This window comes from Mirounga angustirostris, unplaced genomic scaffold (assembly GCF_029215605.1).
Source record: "Mirounga angustirostris isolate CCGP_5_RB_7025 unplaced genomic scaffold, mMirAng1.0.hap1 SCAF_6, whole genome shotgun sequence".
Lineage (NCBI taxonomy): Eukaryota > Metazoa > Chordata > Mammalia > Carnivora > Phocidae > Mirounga > Mirounga angustirostris.
This window is the reverse complement of record NW_026991714.1, coordinates 148,655,473-148,677,224: the sequence shown is the minus strand read 5'-3', so window position 1 is coordinate 148,677,224 and position 21,752 is coordinate 148,655,473. Positions and strand designations below refer to the sequence as shown.

The following is a 21,752-nucleotide window of genomic DNA, read 5'->3' as shown; positions in this document are numbered from 1 at the left end:
CCCTCCAGGCTCTCTTCTGGCCAGAGTCCCAGTGTGAGGGCGTCTCAGGTTCCCCAGTTAGAGCCAGAACCCCAATAGGATGCATCTGACCCTCTGGAGAACTCCCAAGGGGACTTTTTCCCAGGTCTCCCTGGGTTGTGTCCACAGTCCCCCTGAGGGCAGGCTGTCATTTATAAGTGACACACACAGGGGTCCACGGTCCCGAGACCCAGAAATTGGCTTTTGGTTCAATCAGCTGTTGGAAAATTGCTCACCAAGAATGAGGAGATTGGGAGCTCACCCTTGGCAAAGGTGATCCAGACCTGGAGGAAACCCCAGAAGTCTGGTCTAATCCCGGGAATAGGAGCTCAGCGACACTCTTCATGCTACCTCTTCGCAAGGAGAGGGTGAAGCTGTCGGAGCACCTGCCCTCCCGCGGCATGCCTGCAGAACAGAGCTGTCAGGCTGTCTGGGCTGAAGGCTCTCATACTTGCCTGCACGTCGGAGTCACCTGGAAGCTTTCAAAGACATTGCTGCCCGGGTACCTTGGCAATCGGGGGGTTGTTAATAACTCGCACTGGTAATTAAAGAACCATATACCTCAGAAAAGACCTGACAGACTCCTTGGAGTTGGCCAGCCTGGCTGCTCTTGTGTTTCTGGCCAGGAGAGAGCTAAATTGCTGAGCACATATGTGGCCACCCCAAGCAGACCCTGAAGACCATGCTGGGGGTACCCAGGCTCCTCCAGATGCTCTGTGCATCCAGTTCTGCTAACTGATGATGAGCCCTGGGCTCTGGCAGGTGTTCAAAAGTTCAGCTTTGCCCCTCTCCAAGTGGGAGTGTCTCGACCCCAAAACAATGACGGTTCCAGTGGCAACTTCCTCATTTGCAGAAATCTTGGCTCTCCTTGGCCATTCTAAATTAATAGCTGCTTGGCTGGCTGGGTTGGCCTGAAGGGAAGAGGGAGAAGGACATCCCAGACTGAAAGACCAGGAAGTCATTGAGTACAAAGGTGACATTCTGAAGCATCCAGGAAATTCCCCCTGTAAGTAAAACACGGAAAGCAGGTCTGATGCTCATAGCTGGAGGCAAAGCCTGTGTCTAGGAACTAAGAGGCGCTCCCCAGGTCCTGATTCACCTGCAGGGCGGAGCAGTGGAGGTGTGTGATCACCCAAGCTTTGCCTCTTTAACCTTTCACCTCCCACCTGTCCCACCTCGTATCCATTAAGAAGTTAGCACCAGCGGCAGATTCGCTGGCGCAGACCCTGTGACCTACTTCTGAAAGGGCTCAGCTTCCGTGCATTGAATTTCTTCGGGTGTTTTCCTGCCTGTGGGAGTCTTCTATCCTCCTCTCCTGAGCTGGTTGCCTGAAGGGTGCAAGTTCTCATGTCGGAGCCCACCAGGTCTTCTCTTTGCTCCCGCTCAATTTTTTTTCAGATCCACTCCTTCCAGAAAGGCTTCCTTGAGCCCTCAGCACAGCACCCCGCGAACTTCCTGTTTGCACCCTTTCTTGGTAGTTCACTCTGTTGGAGTGAACTGTCACAGTGGTTCAGTGTCGCCAGCCTTGAGCCTCTTGCTGCCCTCTGAGCATTTGGGGGCCAAGGGCAAGGGCATCCTAATCCTTGTTCTCGGTGCCAGTGCCAAGCCTAGCATAAAATAAGAGCCAAGCAATTGCCTGTTGCCACCGTGTTCGTGGGTGAATCGATGCCACGGCCCTCGGGCTGCACCCCCCCATGTTCTGGGGTGCGTGGACAGACAGGCAGCTGCCAGGCTCCTGTCCAGCTTCTCTCTGGGCCTGGGGTCACAGCGGGTCCTCTTGGAAGGGAGTCTGAGCACTTGTACAGGAGGGGCTGTGCTACTTAGTGGTTTAAGACCTGGGTGCTGGGGCCGGGCTGCCTACATCCACACCCCAGCCACACCAGTCATGCCTCGAGCGGTTGCCCGATCCCTCCATAGCTCAGCGTCCCTGAGGACAAAATGGAGATATTGCTAGTTCTCGCCCCGTTGGGCTGGGGTGCAGACTAACAGAGCTGCAGCCTGGAAAGTCCCCGGCGCTGTGCCTCGGGCGTAGGAGAGGCTCACCGAGGGTCCGCTGTGGTTATTGTTATCAGCTGTCCGCAGCCTGGGAAGAAGGCCCCCAGCGGGCAGGACAGGGATCGGGTCTGATGACTCAGCCGGAGTAGGGGCCTGACCGGTGTTCAGTGGCACCAACTGGGAGCGGAAGGAGCGTGCGTTACATACCGCCGTGTGAGGTCTGTCGCAAGCATGGGACCCGGGCGAGCTAATAGACAGAAATCATGACCCATCGTTTCATGAAAAGCTCCTCGGTTGGCAAGCACCAAGGCCAGCTCTGAGGGACCGTGCTGTACAGACCTTAGTTACCCCTTCCCTAGAATCCTTGTCGGAGGCAAACTCAGTGTCCCCTTCACAGATGACGACGTGAAGCCCACATGGGGCGTCTGGCTCTGAGGTTATGGCTTGGTGAGCTGGTGTGGACATCGGCACTGGAGCGCCAACGTTTCTGCCTCCTGATCACTGTTACCTCTGTGCCTAACGCAGTGGGAAGTGTGGTCTCCCGGTCAAAGGGCAGCGGCCAGACATGGGCAGTCAGGGTTCCAGAAGAGTCCAGGAACCTCATTCTGCCCGGGAAGCCTGGCCTGGGAGCTTGCAAGTCCATACGACAGACTGAGCAATTCTTGATTAAAAACAAGCCGTTGGGCAGCATTTAGGTCAGAGAATTGTCTCATTACCTTATTTTTTTTTAAAGATTTCATTTATTTATTCATGAGGGACAGAGAGAGAGAGAGAGGCAGAGGGAGAAGCAGGCTCCCCACCTAGCAGGGAGCCCGATGCGGGACTCGATCCCGGGACGCTGGGATCATGACCCGAGCCGAAGGCAGACGCCCAACCGTCTGAGCCGCCCAGGCGCCCTGTCTCATTAACTTATTAATGTAATGCCTGTAATTGTTACCTGCTTGAAGCCCAATGGGACCGCTGCAGCCAGCTTACGTTCTGGGACGTAGTGTGCATTCCAGTCATACTCATGGGCTAACCTAATGCTCACCAGATACTGAGGGAGATCAGTGGGGAAAGCGATGAGCCTGCCTCCTGTGGGTCAGGATGGGGGTCAGATGCTGAGACTTGGGGAGTGTGTTGCCCACTAGCTCACCACATTGGAATGGGGCTTAACCATCCAATGAGGAGCCTCTGTGACTTCTATTACTTATTGGCCCAGATGCGTGTAGCATAAAAATGGGACCTGCTCACATCTGGAGCTCGACTTTGGCTGCCCCCATCAGCCACATCTTTCTCCTTGGCTACCTGGAGTATCAGCAAATGAGGACTTCCCCACTGCCCATTGTGTACCGCCTCACCCATCATGGGCACTGGAAGATTTTACAGCCAGCCAGGTGATCCCATGTCCTCACCCCCTGGGCCCTGAGCACAGAGCCACCTCCTTGTCATAATGCACATGGCGGGCAGCAAGGTAGTTGGAGGCAACGGGTAGTTCCTCCCTCTGCCCTGACCAATCATCTTGTCCCGGACTAGACCCTCCCTTCGCCATTAGAAGAGCTGCTCTTCCTACCTCTGCCCCAGGATGATCTGCTTGTGGAGAAAGGGTTGTAGGTTGAAGCCAGGAGTATATAAAGATAGGAGACAGAATGGCAGTGAGACGATGCTTTGGTGGTATACCTGAAGCGTGATTTCACAAGCCTATGAAAGAGGAACTTCCTTTAGAAGATCCTTCCCATGATGCCGCTGGTGAACTAACTTCTGGCTGTGAGGAAAATGCTTATTAAAGTTCCAGAAGAAGGGTTCTGCGTATGCCTTTATTATTCTGAAAGATATTGATTTGTGCATTTAATTAAAACCTTCTAGGTTGATTATAAGGGATGGAACGTGATAGCGTCAGCCAAGTCTGAGTCTTTGCTGAAAAATTAATACAAATTCATTTTCAGTAACTCGTAGGTAGAACATTTTGCTTTAAAGGAACAAATTATTGTCCTTGGCAGAGTGTCTGAAAGATCCTAATTCCCTCATTGTTTTTCCTGCAGTAGTTATTAACTGGCAGTCTTTGGGTATAATGTAACTACTTTAGAGATAGTACACATCTATATGCACATTTTAAATCACCAGTGAACCATGTGAAATGTGTGCTTCCCTACAAATAAGGGCAGACATCAAAAAGCCTATTAACTTTGGCGTCTAACCATTCAACAACAATGGAAACCCAGTTAACACATCACTTTGCATCAGACACTGCAAATATTTCTTAAATTCTAATGCCACAGGAACAAGGGAGCACAGAGATATTTTTCTCACCCATGTCAGTGAAGTCCAAAACATGCAAATATGTTCTAGTCTGCATTTTAAGCTCTCATGAATGTGATCCCCAGAGGGTGCCTGTCTTCGTCAGTTTTACAGACCACTGAACATTCGGATAGTGCTGGTGGGCGTGGAGGTGTGGAATGACATCGACAAATGCTCTATAAGTCAGGACCCGTTCACAAGCCTCCATGAATTTCTGGACTGGAGAAAGATGAAGCTTCTACCTCGCAAATCGCATGACAATGCCCAGCTTATCAGGTATGGGGGTTCATTGTCTCTCCTTTGCTTAAAGAAAGAGCGACCTCAGCAGCCCCCTCTCCTCTTAGCTTCACCTGGCAGTCCCCAAAGCTGCACACCTCTCTGCAGACCACACTGACTTGTACAGGGGTGTTTCCCAGCCCACATCAGTGGGGAACATGCCATCCTGACCAAACTGGGGTTCTATTGGGAAAGTCTCCCTTTGAACCCCCGAGGAAACCTATTCCTCTAAGAGATGTCTTATTTTCTTTTTCCATCACCTGAACGTTTTCCTCTATGCAAATTTTTCTAGTCTTTGTCTTGATACAAAATTGTCCTGAATAGGCTATTTTTTTTAAAAAAAAAAAAGCTCATTTTCTTTCACTATTAGTGAAAAATGTTTATGCAAGATGTGAAGGTGATGCATTAGGATGATTATTGCCAGATGCCTGGAGAAAGGAAATGTTCATCCCTCCTCCTGTTTCACTGGAACTCTGGTTTTCTAGATTAGAGGACCCTAGCAGTCTGCATTCTTTCAATCAGTGTGTATTGAGCACCAGTCAGGAAGCAAGTATGTTTTAGGTGCTTTGAATATAACGATGGCCAGCACTCTAAGCCTCCCCGCTCTCGGGAGTCCCCGGTCCTCCGGGAGAAGGCAACTATCGCACTGTGTCATGAAGATAATAAAATGAGGGAAAGCACAGCTCTAACATAATATACTGGGAAGATGCTCAAACACCTTTATATTTAAAACAAAAAAAATCTTATCATAATCTAAATTGGTAAGGAGTAGATTTTTCCCAAGTGACAAACTTTTTATTAAGACCCTTAAACAGTTTATGCTATTATTCTTATGTTCTCATGTAGCTCATTTCACTGAATTGAAAGATTCGGGGTCAGAGACTTTTTTCTTTGGAAAATTATATCTAGTTTCTTAAAAATTCATAGAAAGGTGGGGCACGCCTTGGTGGCTCAGTCATCTGCTGTTGGCTCAGGCCATGATCTCAGGGTCCTAGGATGGAGCCCCGCTCCCTGCTTAGCAGAGAGTCTGCTTCTCTGTCCCCCTCTGCCCCTCCCCCTGTTTGTGTATGTGCTCTCTCTATCAAATAAATAAATAAAATCTTTTTTAAAATTATAGAAAGTTAAAAACCATTCTAACCCCATCCTCACTTTAGAAAATGTCTACATTTGAACTAAGGCTGTTGGCATTCCCTGATAATTTACTTTAGCCATTTTCACAGGGTTGTTTGGTTTTTTTTCCTGCCTTGGATATTTGGGGTTGCCTCATATTTTATGCATTGATTAATCCTGAACTACTTAAAGTACACTTTAGATATTTTGAGTCAGAGTATTTTGTTTTATTTTTTTTTTCCCAAATGGAGTCTGTCCAACTTGAACATCTGGAAATAAATTAGCCTCTTATATAACTTTATATACGTATATAATTATATCTGTTAAAATGGTCTATATAGATGTAAATATAAAATCTGTAACCCCAACTACTGTACATATGAGTATGACAGGATGGGATGGATGGATGGATATATATATATATATACATATGTAGACAGATAAGGTTTTATATATACTTACTCCCTTTTGTTCAGTTGAATACTGTCAGAATAACTAACTTTTCGAACAGCATATATATAATCTAGATATGTACGTAGCTAAGATAACATGAGCAAATGATTTAAAGGAGATTCCCTTAAAGGAGATTCAACAAATACGAACAATGTTTAATTTTTAATGCGTGAGGGTCAAACTTACAGCACTTGCTTTAAACTGGGCTTCACGTCATTAGACTCATTGATCAGGTTAAGAATCCACATAGGGGAGAGCCTGCCCCTAAGCCACAACATCCCCTACTGGAACCTTCCTCCCGGGGTGCAGAGGCTTCCTCCTGGGTGGGTGCTTATCCTGCATTGGTTCCAGAGGGTCAGTCATTTTTCTGCCGGTTTCATTTTTGCCAGCTACGTTAGCAAGACACTTGAAAGAGTTTGGGTTTCTGGCCTAATTGTAAATCTACACAGGAAAACAAAATTCAGCTACAACAGAAAGTCTAGTAAACCACCACGTGCATTTCATTTAGTTACCAGTGATTCTCTGTGACTCTTCCCAGCACTTCCATCAGCAAATGTTTCAAAGGAGCAGCACCCTCCAATCCGTAGGAAATAGGCAGGATACAACTCATAAGTACAAAGGTCATGACTGGTCATGGTCTGAGTCTTACAAACAAAAATCTGAAAGGATTATGGGACCAAGATGCAAAAATACATTTGAGAGGAACTAAGGACACAAATCACCTGTAAACACACCCCACGTGGCTCTCTTCATTTTTGCATGGACCCTTGCTCTTCTTGTTGGAATGCAAGAATGGCCAAAAGAATTTCAAATGTTAGGAAATGCCCTCATTCTATATTAACTTAAGAAAGTTGTTTTTTTTTTTAATTTCCCAGTGGGGTTTATTTCCAAGGGACCACCATTGGCATGGCACCAATCATGAGCATGTGCACCGCAGAGCAGTCGGGAGGGATCGTCATGGTAAGTCAAGGGCACCAAGTTGCTGATAGCAATGTTCCACCCATTTCCCTGCATTTCTCCAGACAGCTCTACGTGTATCGGACTTTGTAAAATTAGGCCATTTTCTTTCATGCTTCTTATACGTAATTCTACCTTTCTCTAGTTCTATTTATGGTCTTCTATATCCCAAAATATATTAGGGACTGTTTATTAAAAAAACCACATCAAGTCGTACACAGGTAAGGTGAGTGTGTAAAAATAACTCAGTGGAAGCCTGTCTGCCCCTTTTATGGAGAAAAAGTTTCAACTGGGATTTTGATCAAAGCATTCCAATCCAGGATCCGCCCCCCCCCCCAGCATTGAGATGAACCAGGGCACTGGGGTTGCCCCTCATCAGTCAGTTTCTTAGATGGACTGTGGTCTCACCAAACATTACTACCAGAATGATTTTCTGATGGTTCTGTCTCCAGGCCCAACAGCCAAAAATCTTAGGTTTTTGACTACCACTGCAGATGCTTGATCTACCTCCTACCTGGTGTCCAATTTGTCTTCATAATAACGTTAATCTTGGAAGGCAGATACCTAGGTTTATTGCTTCATAAGGATAATTCTGTCATTTGGGGGCTCTACATGTTTATAAAGGGAACAAAAGTGGAAGAATATTTGGGACTTGTTTCTTATGAAGTTAAGAGGGAAATAGCTTTGATACACTGCCCGACAGGGGACTCCTGCTCCATTCCATCAGTTAATTAAAGAAAAGGTTTCACCTCATGCTGGCACCATCCCTGCTCTGAAAATGCAGTGTCCCCTTTGCACCAGCCCTCAGACAAGGAGTATTCTCACAGACTACTCTGACATCTCCATTAAACAAACAGAACGTTGCCCTTCTAGGAAACCATGATTTCCTCCACATTTTTTTTTCAAACAGAACATTTCTGAATACCCCATTGTATTAAGGAGCAAAAGGAGTAACGTTCTGCTGACTATTATTTTCCTTCCACATAGTGCCCGACCTAATCTTCTTAGTGAATATACACAACAAATGTTTTCCTCTTCTCTGATAAGTGTTGGTAATTCATATAAATATGCACTAAACATACAAGCTGAAGTAGCCATTTGGGAGGATAGCACCCACTCTGGATTTCTGGCTTGAACGAGCTACCCTCTGGTTTTCTTTGGACCTATGAGCCCTGTATGTGATCCCCACTATGAAAGTCATTGGAAAGATTGGTTTTTGTTGGTGCCAGGTTAATTTCAAGTCAGATCCCAACTGTGTTTTTACAGAGCAGCCTGTAAAATTTTAAGAGGGAATAATTTTCTGTTTCATGGTTCCATGGTCAGTTGCTACTGACTTTGCCACTTAAAATGGGTGTAAATATTTTTTAGAGCCGAAACTAAATTCCTTATAAGTATGGCAGGTTCTTCTGTTTGGAGAGTTTAAACATTTTTATAACCATTCTGATCATAGTAAGTGGCTTTCTTCAGCTTGTGTCCCTCATTCCGTTTCCATAGAAGCACTTGATCAAGATTCCTTCTTTAAAAGTATACAGAAAAGCCTATTTTTTTAAATGGATGAAGACAAATGTGGGAAAACAAGCAAATATGTGTACTGCAGTGGTAATCGAGTCAAGACCAAAGTCAATCAACAGGAAATATGTTTGACCAACTTGGCAGCAGTTAGACACATCCTTTGTTTACTCCACATATGAGGGAAGCATCAAGTAGGACAAAAGTCTACAGCCCCTTTAATTCTATAAAATTCATGAGATAAATGAGATCCATCTCTTGACCAGACCTAAAACTTCTAGATGAACTTTCTCCTGTTATGTCTCTAAAATTAAATTCACGGTTGTTCCATGTGACCATGCCCCCATTCAAGGACTCACAAGTCTAGGAGGAAGGAAATCGTGTAGCAGGGAAGCAGGAATCCAATCAAATTGAAAAGATGAGTTCCTCTACTGGTTCTCTGTTTTTTTAAGATGGAGCAAATCTTTGCTTTAGCAACTTAAAGCTATGCCCTTGTATCTAACTGGACTAGAACAGCCTTGGTTGGGGATTATGCCATAAATAAAGAAATAGGGTTTTTTTTTTTCTTATTACAAATGTAAACTGTTGATCAGGGTCTCTTGCAAGATAGTCTGTTCATAATCACTTATCCGTGAAGAATGTAAAACAACTTGGCAATTAAAAACAAACCCAAGATATTCAGTGATACAAAAGAATCAAATAAAGAATAATTTTTAAAGGATGAAGTCCTTGAATTTTGTGCCAAAATATGCTAAATTCAGCCCTCCACATTCTTAGGTTGGCTACATTCTCTTTGCCAACCTGTGTTATTCTTGAGAATTGATTTCCTGAAACAAATTTGTGAAGCTTCCTACAACAGGAAACTGTAAAATCTAAACAAAGTAATTTATTAGGAATTTCATCTATTCTAAGAATAACTTGGTCCCTTGATGTGCTGTTCCCTTCTGAGACTCAGGGCTAGGGAGAGAGGCAGCTACAGCTATAACGAGCAACAGCCTATATAATCTTTCATGCTCATGCCTTTAGAAGAGGCCCCACAAAGATTATCTGAATCAGGAATGATGCTTTCTCCAAAACCCAGTATCACTGTTTCCTGGAAGTTTCTTGGAAAACCTCTTATCTCTTTCCTGGTTAGCGCAAAGCAGTATTTGAATAAAGTACCTTCATTGCTCTGTGGTGGGCAGGCCTTTTCAGAAACGCCACCAATGGTCACAACTCTATGGTCAACTAATGTTTGACAAAGCAGGAAAGAATATCCAGTGGAAAAAAAGACAGTCTCTTCAACAAATGGTGTTGGGAAAACTGGACAGCAATATGCAGAAGAATGAAACTGGACCCTTTCTTACACCGTACACAGAAATTAATTCAAAATGGATGAAAAACCTAAATGTGAGATAGGAAACCATCAAAATACTAGAGAACACAGACAGCAACCGCTGTGACCTTGGCCATAGCAATGTCTTACTTGACATATCTCCAGGGGCAAGGGAAACAAAAGCAAAAATGAACTATTGGGACTTCATCAAGATGAAAAGCTTTGGCACAATGAAGGAAACTGTCAACAAACTAAAAGGCAACCTAGATATTTGCAAATGACATATCGGATAAAGGGCTAGTATCCAAAATCTGTTAAGAACTTATCAAACTCAACACCCCAAAAATAAATAATCCAGTTAAGAAATGGGCAGAAGACATGAACAGACATTTCTCCAAAGAAGACATACAGATGGCCAACAGACACATGAAAAAAAATGCTCAGCATCACTCATCATCAGGAAAATACAAATCAAAACCACAATGAGATACCACCTCACACTGGTCAGAATGGCTAAAATGAACAACACAGGAAACAACAGATGTTGGTAAGGATGCGGAGAAAGGGGAACCCTCTTATACTGTTGGTGGGAATGCAAACTGGTGCAGCCACTCTGGGAAACAGTATGGAGGTTCCTCAAGAAGTTGAAAGTAGAGCTACCCTACAACCTAGCAATTCACTACTAGGTATTTATCCAAAGGATACAAAAATAGTGATTCGAAGGGGCACGTGCACCCCAATGTTTATAGCAGCACTATCAACAATAGCCAAATTATGGAAAGAGCCCAAATGTCCATCAACTGATGAACAGAAAAAGGAGTGATAGGAATACTACTCAGCCATCAAAAAGAATGAAATCTTGCCATTTGCAATAACATGGATGGAACTAGAGGGTATTATGCTAAGTGAAATAAGTCAGTCAGAGAAAGACAAATACCATATGATTTCACTTATATGTGGAACTTAGGAAACAAAACAGATGAACAAAGGAGAATAGAAAGAAAAATAAAATAAGGTCAAAATAGAGACTCTTAACTATAGAGAACAAACTGAGGATTGCTGGAGGCGAGGTGGGTGGGGAGAAGGGCTAAATGGGTGATGGGCATTAAGGAGGGCACTTGATGTAATGAGCACTGGGTGTTATATGTAAGTGATGAATCACTAAATTCTACTCCTGAAACAAACCCAAAAAATGGGCATAATTTCTGCAAATCCCATTTAATAATTAATTTTAGTTTGTTAAAATTAAGTAACAATACTTTAATAATTAGTATTTAATAATTTAGTAATACTATTTTAAGTAACAATAATCTCTAATACCTATTCATCTAAACCATCCATGCACTTCATTAAATTAGGGGTGGCCACACAATGCTCGCTGAATGGAGAGACCATCTTCCAAAACCCATCAAAGAGTTGAGCAAACCCCCAGCACCAACAGTCAGAGAATCAGGGTGCTTCTACCCATCTCCGAGATCTACTTGACAAAACAAGGAGCCAGCAAGAGTGAGCCATACCTGGATACAATCCTAATTCACTGAGTCTTCAAACAGATTACTCAATGTGGCGAGCTTCTTTTGTGAATTATTGTGAATTTTCCAAGTATCCTTCTAAGTAGACAGGAAGGGCATGTTCAGTACCCCCGCTCAGGTCTTATTTAGAATGTCACAAAGTATGCTTTCCCCTCCCAACTTTTCATCAGCCTCATCTCCTTCGAGGATAAAATGGTACTTTTTTTCGAGCCACCCAGAAGCCCCAAGAAAGATGTTTTGTAAGTGACTGCAGGTAAGAGAATAGAGATGATTGCCTTGAGCATTTCATGTAAAGACATAAAGAGTCCTACCTGTGTTCAGGTAGGAATGCATTCCTCTGCAGAAGGGACCCTGAGCTGGTTTCATAAAATAGGTCACATCTCTTATTTACGTTTGAACTAAATAATGGGACTCTGTGTTTGTTCCTTATAGGGGTTGGATTCGGTCAGATGTTAAAAGACCAGTGGTGGGGGAGAGAGGTGGACGGGGGGGAGGAAAAGGCCAAGGAGAGGTGAACTATACATTGCGCTCTTATGTTTGCTTTGAGGACCATTCCGACAGCCCCCTGGGCGCCGCCGTGACCCTGGCCCATGAGCTGGGCCACAACTTCGGGATGAACCACGACACACTGGAGCGAGGCTGTGGCTGCAGTGTGGCCGCTGACAAAGGAGGCTGCATCATGAACCCCTCCACCGGGCAAGTACCCACGGTCCAGCCAATTTCAGAGTTGCTACAGGGTGAATTGCATGTTGGGAAACTGCTAAGCAAAAATCTCCCTGGTTTTCTGGCCAGACCACCCATGGAAACTTCCAGAAGGAAATCCCTTTCTAAGCAGACAGCCTACAGCTCCACTGCCCCCGCGAGCCAAGGGCCGAGAAAACTCACTGGGCAAAGGGGGCAGGGTTAGATGGGTCACATGGCCTTCAGAGGGTGTGGGCTGGGGAGTGCTTCTTCCCTCGGGCTTGGCCCCAAGGCCATGGCCGGCAGTATCTGAAGTGCATCAGTAGGGGGAGGGGGGACCTGCGGCATTCCCGCCTCTGAGGCATCACCTTACAGGATCCGAGAGGTTTAAATGAAGTGACTTCTCTGTGTCAGTAAATCACGCTGTTCCTCCCTTTGGAATGCCTTTCTGAAACTGGAGACTTGGTTCGCCCAGGGGAAAAGGAAGACAGTTTCATTAAGGGAGCATTCAAATGAGGTGGAAAGAGATGCCACGTGGAGTGATTGAGTACAGATTCTGATGACATCCTGATGCCTTCACGGGCCCGGCCCAAACCAGGGCGCTGTGCTAATGTGGGGAGATTTTCATTAGGAAAGGAGAACGCGCACTTGTTACGATCTTCTTTTTTTATACCTGAGTGAGACCTTCCCAACACTTCTCTTCAAGGCACTTCCCAGGTGAGGCCTGCTCTCTGGGTTTGCTGGAAGGAAATGCTGGAGCAGGAAGCAAGTACTGGCTGGCAGCCCAAAGACTGGCCTCTGGGAAGACCTGCTGGCAAGGGGCCAGTCCTGGTGTGAGGACGGGACACCTGCTAGAGGTGTAAAGGGATGGATTGTTACAGAATGTGGTTATGTTTCTGCAAGCAATAGCTCTGGGGGGCTCCTCTCAAATGGCTCCTTGGGCATCACATTGCCCCTGAAACAAAGACTGGGCAGAAGGGCACGGCTCACACCCTGGACCTTGTCATGCCTAAGCCTGTTCTTGAGGCACCTCACTGTTATCTTATTAGCAAGTGACTGCTTGAATTCATCGCCACCATTAGCACAGAGTCTTCGGAGAGCATCTTTTTTTGCTCCTGGTTCTGTCTTAAGCAAGATTCAAGGGAGTTACCAAGACCCAGTCGAGGGATTTGCTCTGAGACTGAGATAACTGAAGCCAGGAACCGGAGCCTGAAGTGAGAGTATCTTAGGCCAACACCAACAGGAAGTGAAATATTATAAAACCCTAGATACTGACCAGGGAGCTCCCCAAAGGGAGGCTACTCTGACAAAGTGGGTGCTCCTTGTCATTTAAACTGTTCAGGCAGAGGCAAGATAATTATTTAGGGGGCATTTGGGGCAAAGAATTCCTTCTTAGGGTGTGAGGTTGGGCCAGGGGCCTGTAGGTGTCTTCTTTTTCCAATATCCTACCAGGCCAGACAGAGCCCCGCAACACTGGCCAGCATGCCATGCAAATCTCAATGAGGTTGGTAGGAAGTTAACATACAGCTGAGTGGTGCTCATGCTTTCTCATTCTTGATGAACTCAAAGTGGCCACAGAAAATTCACTGTTTGCTAAATTTCCCTGCTTATCAAATAGACACAAACACATCAGCTTACATGCCTCCGGAAGTGGTTCCCAATGACTACTATCATGAATGTTTTGGAACTCTTGATAAAATTGGCAAATGAAAGAGAAGAAAATCTAGATTGGGAACACTAGAGTAGGATTGAAAAGCCCTGGGAGCCCCTATTCTGATACCAATTGTTTTGGGTAATACAGGCAAAGGAGTAACCCCTCTGGTCTTAACCAATCTTCATCAAGAAAATGAGTGAGTTTGTCTTTTTCCTTCCTTCCTTCCATCCATCTATCCATCCCTTGATTCATATTCATTCTGTCTATCCATCCATCTATCCATCCATTTATTCACTGTTCATTCCATCCATCATCCATCCATCCATCCATCCATCCATCCATCTTTTCATCAGATCATCTATACATCCACCTTCCACTTACTTGTTCACATAGTCAACACATTTTTTTACCCCCTGTGCTTATTGTCATGGGGAATGCACAGATGAGGAAGACCCTACAGCTCTAAGAATTATGTGATTCTGGAGGCACAGTAGCAAGACCTACCTTCTGACACTTCCCATAATTTTGTATAAAGGCCTTCAAATTGGAAAGTCGTCATGGCAGTGTTTAAGGATATGAGCCAAATTACCCTGGAGATATTTGAAAATCATAGGTAGAAGCGGTATTGTTAAGAGCTCAGCAAATCATTTCAAAGGCGTTTTTTTTTCCTTACCAGGAGTTTGCTAATAGCCTTTACTTGATTTATACCTTATTAGCAATTTCTAAGTTTTCTCTTTTGCTGAGCTTGTGCTTTTGCATAAATCTTTTCTATTTGGTTCTCATTTATGATCCCACATTCCTGAACAGAGAGTGGTGTTTTTAATTTTCTCAGATGGAAAGAAACTTCCCAAGCAAGTGGGTGAATTAATCACAAAAGCCCACAGTGAGGGGGAGGTCAGGCCGCCCAGGCAACCCTCAGCCATCCATCACCCATTGTAGAACTTCTAGGCTGCTTTTAATCTGCAGTATTATCCCAACGTGGTCTCTCTCTTACCTCATAGGGTCCCCTCGAGAGCGGCAGAGTGGATTAAATGAGATCACATGTCTTTGTAAATTGTAAATCACTCCACACATACATGGCAGCACGATTACTGCTATTATTTAGCTCACAGGGACTAAATTGTTGAGGGCGTCTTCCAGAATCCCTGCTCGTAGTTGCTGGAAAGCACCTCCAGCACCTCAAAACAGGCACTGAGCCACGCACCCACAGTCTGTGTGAAGGGCTCGTTGTAGGCTGGCCCTTGGCCAAACACCAACTTTCCCCCTGACTTCCTCTGCACTACTGATTTCAGGCACAAGCAGCAAACGTTCAAAATGTTATTCAAGTCTTAGCCTCGGAGGGGGCTCAAAAAGAGGTGAATCGTGATTGCTTTCATGATCTTTAGGTCTCCCCGAATCAGAAAGGACCAAGCATTGCTGATGGTTGGAAGGGGGAAAGCGCAGCCCTTAATATGCCCTGGGTATTCTTGATCAAGACATTCCAGAATTCTAACTCTGAAATATTCACCACCTGCCTGTCGTTGACAAATGGGACTTGAAGCCCTGGGAGAACCGCACTAGCGTGCACTCCTGCTTAAATGCGGTGTCGTGACGTCCGCGGGAGCTTGCAGGGGTGGTCGGGGGGGGTTCCTTACAGGTTGGACTGTTAATGACCGCAAGGCCTGGAGTGTGTGCGAGCATGTGTTTTCTGTCTTCGCTTAGTTCACATGAAGACCCGCCTTGGAAATCACTCTTTGGCAAAAGCAGTATCTGGGAATTCGTGTGGGAGTTGACTCAGTGGAGTCCACCCGTAAATGAGCTGCTTGGAGCATTTGGGCTGAAAGGGTTGAGGACGAAGCATGCAGCATTTACAGGAGTAAGAAAAATGTGAATAGTTTGAACACATTTGGAAAAGGATATTTAGCATAATTGTAAATGTCACTTCCCAGAGTGGACCCCCCAAAAAAGCAGTATTGGCATTCACAAAGTACTCTCAGGGCTTCCTTTATTTTTTGCAGGAAGTTTTCTGTTAGCAAGAGTTGGAGGAAGGGAGCCTGTTGTGGGAGGAACGCAGCTGAGTCTGGGACGCACGCTAACTCGGCTGCTGCGAGGTCTCACGTGCCCTCGTACATGTCGGGGTGACAGCCAGGAACAGGACACTCTTCTTGCCTCGTGGAACTTGCACACTCTGGGGGAAGACAGACTTCAAAAACAATACATTGAAAATCGCAGGTTAAAGAGCAGTGCTTTGAAGGACACAAAGGAAGAGGTTGGAAAGGAAACATATGGGCCAGGGGCCCCACTTTAATTAGGGGCTTGGGGAGGAGCCCTCTTGGAGGTGACCTTTAAGTAAAGACCAAAGTGCTGACCGGAGGCCAGGGGCTTGTCGGGGGCTGGGTCACGATGGGGGTGGGGCCTGGAGGGCACAGGTTGCTGGTGCTGCTGGAGACAAAGGGGGTTGGGAGGAGCCAAGGCCAGCAAAGCCCAGTCCACCAGGTAGGAACACGGTTTTGTCCCGAGGGCAGTGAGAAGTCCTTGGAGGGTTTTAGGCAGGACAGTAATCTGATCTGACTTAACCTTTCAGGCTTTCTTCCCTTCTAAGATCACCAGCATCCAAGCTATGATACCTTGCCAAATTAAGGGGTTTGTGTCTATTTTAAAAAGGCAGGGTGTGCTTCTTGTAAAAAAAAAAAAAAAAGAAGAAGAAGTCAAAGTGATGGGCTACAAATTTTAGTTTTATTTTCATGTAATTAATAGGCATTTGGAATTCAAGGAGAAGGGTCCTTCTTCAGCACACCAGGTGGTGCATCATACACACCTCACACCCTCGCCTCTCCAGGCTTGCATACTTGATGTACAAAGTGCTATTCTGTTTAGGATTTCACTTTGCTGTTCCTACAGTAAACATCCTTTAAGGACTCGACTTCAAAGAGCCATGGAAGAGCCTTTTCGCACTCCCTCTGTGTGTGTGTGTGTGTGTGTGTATCTGAAAGGAATTACTGCATAGTTTTCATGCTGTTGCTAAGATTAGGGGTTTGGAGCTATTTGGGTTTTGTTTTGTCCAGGCTGGCAAACAGCTCCTGAGCAAAGAATGTTCCGTGGCTGCCAACGGAGAGCGGAGAGCAGTGTGTTGTGCGCCCAGGATAACGCAGGCTAAGGAAATCACGGGAGGGTGACCCCTTGCTCTCCAGTGGTGTAAAGAATTTACATTAAGCTGAGGTTGGACATTCAGGAATAACATCTACAACTGGATCAAATAACCATGTTTAAGCAGAAAGCATTGCCATGCGACATCCTCAGAAGTTTGTATAATTGGCTCATTCAGTGCCATTTAATTCAATTCAGGAAACATTCATTGCATACCTACTTGCTACACAGCTGTCTGGACGTGGAGCACATCTGGATGGCCTCCACCCAGGTTCAGCCTTCTCTGATGAAAACTAAGAAGACATCAGGCCTGCCTCTGACTCAGGACCAGCCCGCTGCAGGAAATCGGGTTAGGCAACCAATCATCGCGAAACCACTCATTTACTCAACTAGCATTTACTGTGCCCCTGTGTGCCAGATCCTAGGGAGCAGAATGCGGGCCCAGACACAGAAGGCAGGAACCTTCTGGAAACTCATACTGTGGTGGAATGACAGGCAAGTAAACTGTGCTGATTGCATATTAGAACCTCAGGACTCTGACGGGGGACATTTTGGGAGCCATGAGGCTCCCTGCAGGGGCACCTAAGCTAGTCTCCTTACAAGGTCCTGGATTTCATAGAATCTCACCTCTAAGTTATGCCGCTGCAAGATAAGGAGACATTTTTTAACATAACCATGATACCACTTCACACGTAAAAACAACGATAATTCATTATAAACAAGGAGCAAAAAGTTGGAAGGAATGGTGGGCAGGGAAGACATTCTGGAACACAGTCCAGTCTGGACCCTAAAGAATTGAATGAGGTTAGGTAGACTCTGCCCAAGAATTCGTAGCTCGCGTTATTGGAAAACTGGTTTTCTGTTTGAGGAGACCTCTATCTGAAAACGTATTTCAAGGAACTAAAGGGAACTTTTCAGTAAAAGATTCCTCAGAGTTTGGGATGTGGTTAGGAATTGATAGAAATTAGATGTATTTGGGAAGTCTGTACTCTTGGTATAACTTGCATTCTTGAAGAAGAGGGCAAAATACACATAATTAAAACTCACCCCCCCACACACACCGAACTCTGAAGAACTGAGATCGTGAAATACATTTATCATAAGGGGATTTTATAAGAACTGGTTTGTGGGAAATCATTTTCCCATATTATCTCTTCATTTAAAAGTGATTTTTTTTTTTCTCAATGAAAGGTTTAAGAAAGGCTTCACTTCATCCTTCAAAGGGTAGGGAGGGAAATGGAAATATTTATTCAAGGAGGGGACAAAATGAGGAACTCTAATAACATTAAAACACTGAGTCTCAGAATCAGTTTAATTATCCAGCCAGAGTAATTTTGTTGGCTACGTCCCAACATTATCATAAAGGGGAAATGAACTGGCAGGAGAGATTCTTGAAAAGAGTTCAAGAGGGCGCACCAATATGGAGAATGTTCTTGTTCCTCTCTGTGTAATTAGCTATTGCTCACTATAAAATACGGGCGTTTGTCTGCAATTAATGCAGAGCCTCAATACTAAAAGTCACTGCCTAAGGGCACAGTAGAATCTTCCTCCTCTCTTAAGCTGGACACAAAACAGAGAGGTCACGCTGGGGAGATGGGTCGGCATGGCCTCTGCTTCTTCAATATCCAGTTTGGGGGAAAGGCCCATAGGAAAACTTGACTTTGATCCTAGAGGATTACATTCCAATGTCTTGGTTCATCAGTAAACCATGTGAGGTGGGTATGACTATGCCTGTTCTAAAGAGAAGAAAGCTGGGGCTCAGAAAGGCAAATGAACTGCCTACATTTTCAAAACTAGCCAAGTGGAAATCCCAGGACATAAGGCTGAGTCGTCAGGTGCCGAGCCCCTGCCTTTCCACCTTCCTATGACTTACCTCAAAAATTTGCAGCAGCTAAGCCTCAGGAAGAGGAGAAGGGCATCTGTCCTGGGGTAATGGTCAGAGGAAACTGCTCAGCTTCCAGCTGGAGGCTTCGAGAGAGCTCCTTGCAGCCGGGCTCCATGCATCAAGGCTGAGGATGAGTCGTGGGGAGCTGTGCCATTCGGCCTACCACTGTGTTTGCCACATGAACGTGGCCCCAGCCATGTTTGGGTTTCGTGTGGGGACTGAAGCCTTCTCGGCACAGAGCAGTGTCCCTGGACGACTTCTGGGAGGCAGGCAAGCTGACCCAATTTTAAACCATTTAGTTTTGCAAACTTCCTTCAACTTATAACAGCAGAGAATTATTTCCTGTCATTGCTCGTTAATCCAGCATTTTATTTGTGGTAGAACATGTGTGAAAACATTATAGCTGAAATTCTGCCAATGCTTCCCTCCCCCTCCCACACACACATACACACACCCATGGCTTCCTCCTCTCCCCAGGACATATGGCACGGAGGCTCCAGTGTGAGGTCAAGGGTGAACTTTTAGGCCTCTCTGCAATCAACAATATCCAGCAGAACCCACTTCCAGCTCCACTAGGTCAGAAATTTTGTGTGTTTTGTCCTTGCTAAGTCCCCAGCACCTAAAACAGTGCCTGGCACATAGTGAAGTAAAATAAATACTTCTTGAATGAAAGGATGGATGGATAGGAGGATGGGTTGGTGGATGAGTGGATAATGATGAATGGAATGATGGATGGATGGATGGAAGGAACAGTGGATGAATGGATAATGGTGAGTGGAAGGATGGACAGACAGATGGATGGCTAGAAGAAAGGAAGGATGGATCAGTGGATGGATGGAAGGAAGGAACAGTGGATGAATGGATAATGGTGAGTGGAAGGATGGACAGATGGATGGCTAGAAGAAAGGAAGGATGGATCAGTGGATGAATAGATAATGGTGGGTGGAATGATGGATGGACAGACGGATGGATGGTGATTGCAGCACAATCATATGTATGCAGAGGGAGGCCATCTTTCCCCCTTTTGTGTAATGGCTGAACCTCTGGAGAGAAGATTCTGAGGCTGTTGTCTTTTATAATAAGAGCTGAGAAACCCCAGGGAAATGGGTGGTAAATAGGTGGCTGAGTATTTGCTTTTGTCATACATACTCTGGAGATCAGGGTGACAGGAGCAATTTGCTTTCAAAAAGTAGAATCCTTCCTGAAGTGGCTTCTCCTGAAACCCTTTGCTTAATTTAACTGAAGTGGGAGGAGAGGGCTCAAAAATATAAAATCTAAAAGTAGTGGTAAGAATAAGGCCCTGTGGATTTCATAGACCACTCTCCAGTCTGCAAAGAACTTTCATATCTCCTTTCTCATTTAATCGTGCCTACGAATAAAGGGCAAAGACAATCACCTCCATTTTACAGAGGAGAAAACTGAGGTTTGGGGAGCTTAGTGGCCCCATAGCTAGTCTGGATCAGATCTAGATATCAGCCCACAGCTTCTGGTTCTTGGCCCATTCCTCTGCACCTCCCCACGTGTGTCTGAGCGGAAGAGCCTTTGGTTCCAAACCACTGGGCATGGGGTGGGGGTTGGGGTGGAGCCAGGGGCCAACCCTTCACCACCCTGATGGCAACCCCAGTGTCAGGAGCTCAGTGAGGCAAGAACAGGACTCATGCCAACTGCAGCCCCGGTGGGTGGCTTGGAGGTATCTAGCATGACTACTTCTTCTATCACATTTGATTGAAAGTGTCTTTCCTGTTACAGACTCTCAGAGCCAGCAGAAGCAACTAGCATAATCTACGCAGGTCTGTCTGCTAGGGCAGGAGGAAAGACCAGAGTTATCTTGGGCATGCAAACTGTCCCTTACTCACCTCTGGATCGGTTTGCATCTGCCAGAGCCCAGTCCCTGATGAGCCCCACGCAGAGACAGGGGCCTTTCCTTGTAACAAAGCTGAGAAACTCATCTAAGACACAGCCTCTGATGGGCCGGGTCCCCCGCCTGTGAGCCCCCTGCCCTGCAGGCCTGGGTTCAAGAGGAAACAGCTGTCAGAACCCAGAAGTGAGAGGTCTAATTTCTGGTAACGTCCAGAGACCTCCCGTGTACCTCTCAACTGACTGGCAGAGCTTAGTTGGTATCTTTCTTTATTAAAAATTCTAGGAAATTACATTTGTGCTTTAATTGGTTTCCAGGGAGGAGGAGCAGGGATCAAAGTTCACATGTAAAACCATGAATTATAATGTGCCGCAGATGGCTTCATTCTGAATCCCAGGTGTTTGCTATTAACAATGGACAAGTCCTACTAAGGCCAGTTTTGATCATTTGCTCCTGTCCTGGTGCTTTTCTTTGCCTTCTGCAGCCCATCTGGTAGGCCCACTGGGTCAGCGTTTGGCCCTAACGCAGTCACTTTCCTTTCCGTTCCTGGAGATGACAGGAGGAATTCCTTTTGGTCACCCTGGGTTTCGTTCGGTGTATGTGAGCCAGGGTTTTTAGGGTTGTGCGCTGTACACCCGTGGGTGGGCACAATGCAGACTTGGGTCCCCTTCCACCCCCCCACCCCCCGCACACACACCTCAGAGGAATCTCCCAGCAGTCACACTGCCTTCCAGGTGGAAGACCCCTTTCTCTGCCCTCAGCTTCTTGGGGCCAGAACAGGCTCACAACCTCCCGCAGGTGTGTGCATTCTGGCCCGGGCTTGACTTCAGGTGTGCTGGATAATTCCCAAGACCTGGCCTTTGTTTCCCATTACGCCAAAGACGTACAGGGCGGTGCTTGAAGGTATGCTTGGAGTAACGTGCAGGATCTCAGGGTTTGCTTCTGCCTCTACCTGACTTCAGGGAGCTCAGGCATCTGGACAGCTGCCCATCCATGGATGCTGATCCTCCTGGCTAAGTCATCTGTGCCAGGTCATGCCTGAGACTGCCCTAAGGCCCCTACCCTGGGAGTAACTTCTGGAAGACACTCCTAGAGGCCTCCTGACT

At 45.9% G+C, this 21,752-nt stretch overlaps 1 protein-coding gene across 7 annotated transcripts in view; it reads left to right on the top strand.

Annotated features, from left to right (window-relative positions):
• Positions 1–21,752, top strand: part of ADAM12 (ADAM metallopeptidase domain 12) — a 347,363-nt gene that overhangs the window by 249,760 nt on the left and 75,851 nt on the right. For all 7 annotated transcript variants that reach the window (XM_064595438.1, XM_064595441.1, XM_064595440.1 and 4 more), the window contains 3 exons: positions 4,397–4,566; positions 7,005–7,089; positions 11,990–12,138. In XM_064595438.1, coding sequence (XP_064451508.1) covers positions 4,397–4,566; positions 7,005–7,089; positions 11,990–12,138 — 404 coding nt within the window. The remainder of the gene's footprint in view (positions 1–4,396; positions 4,567–7,004; positions 7,090–11,989; positions 12,139–21,752) is intronic.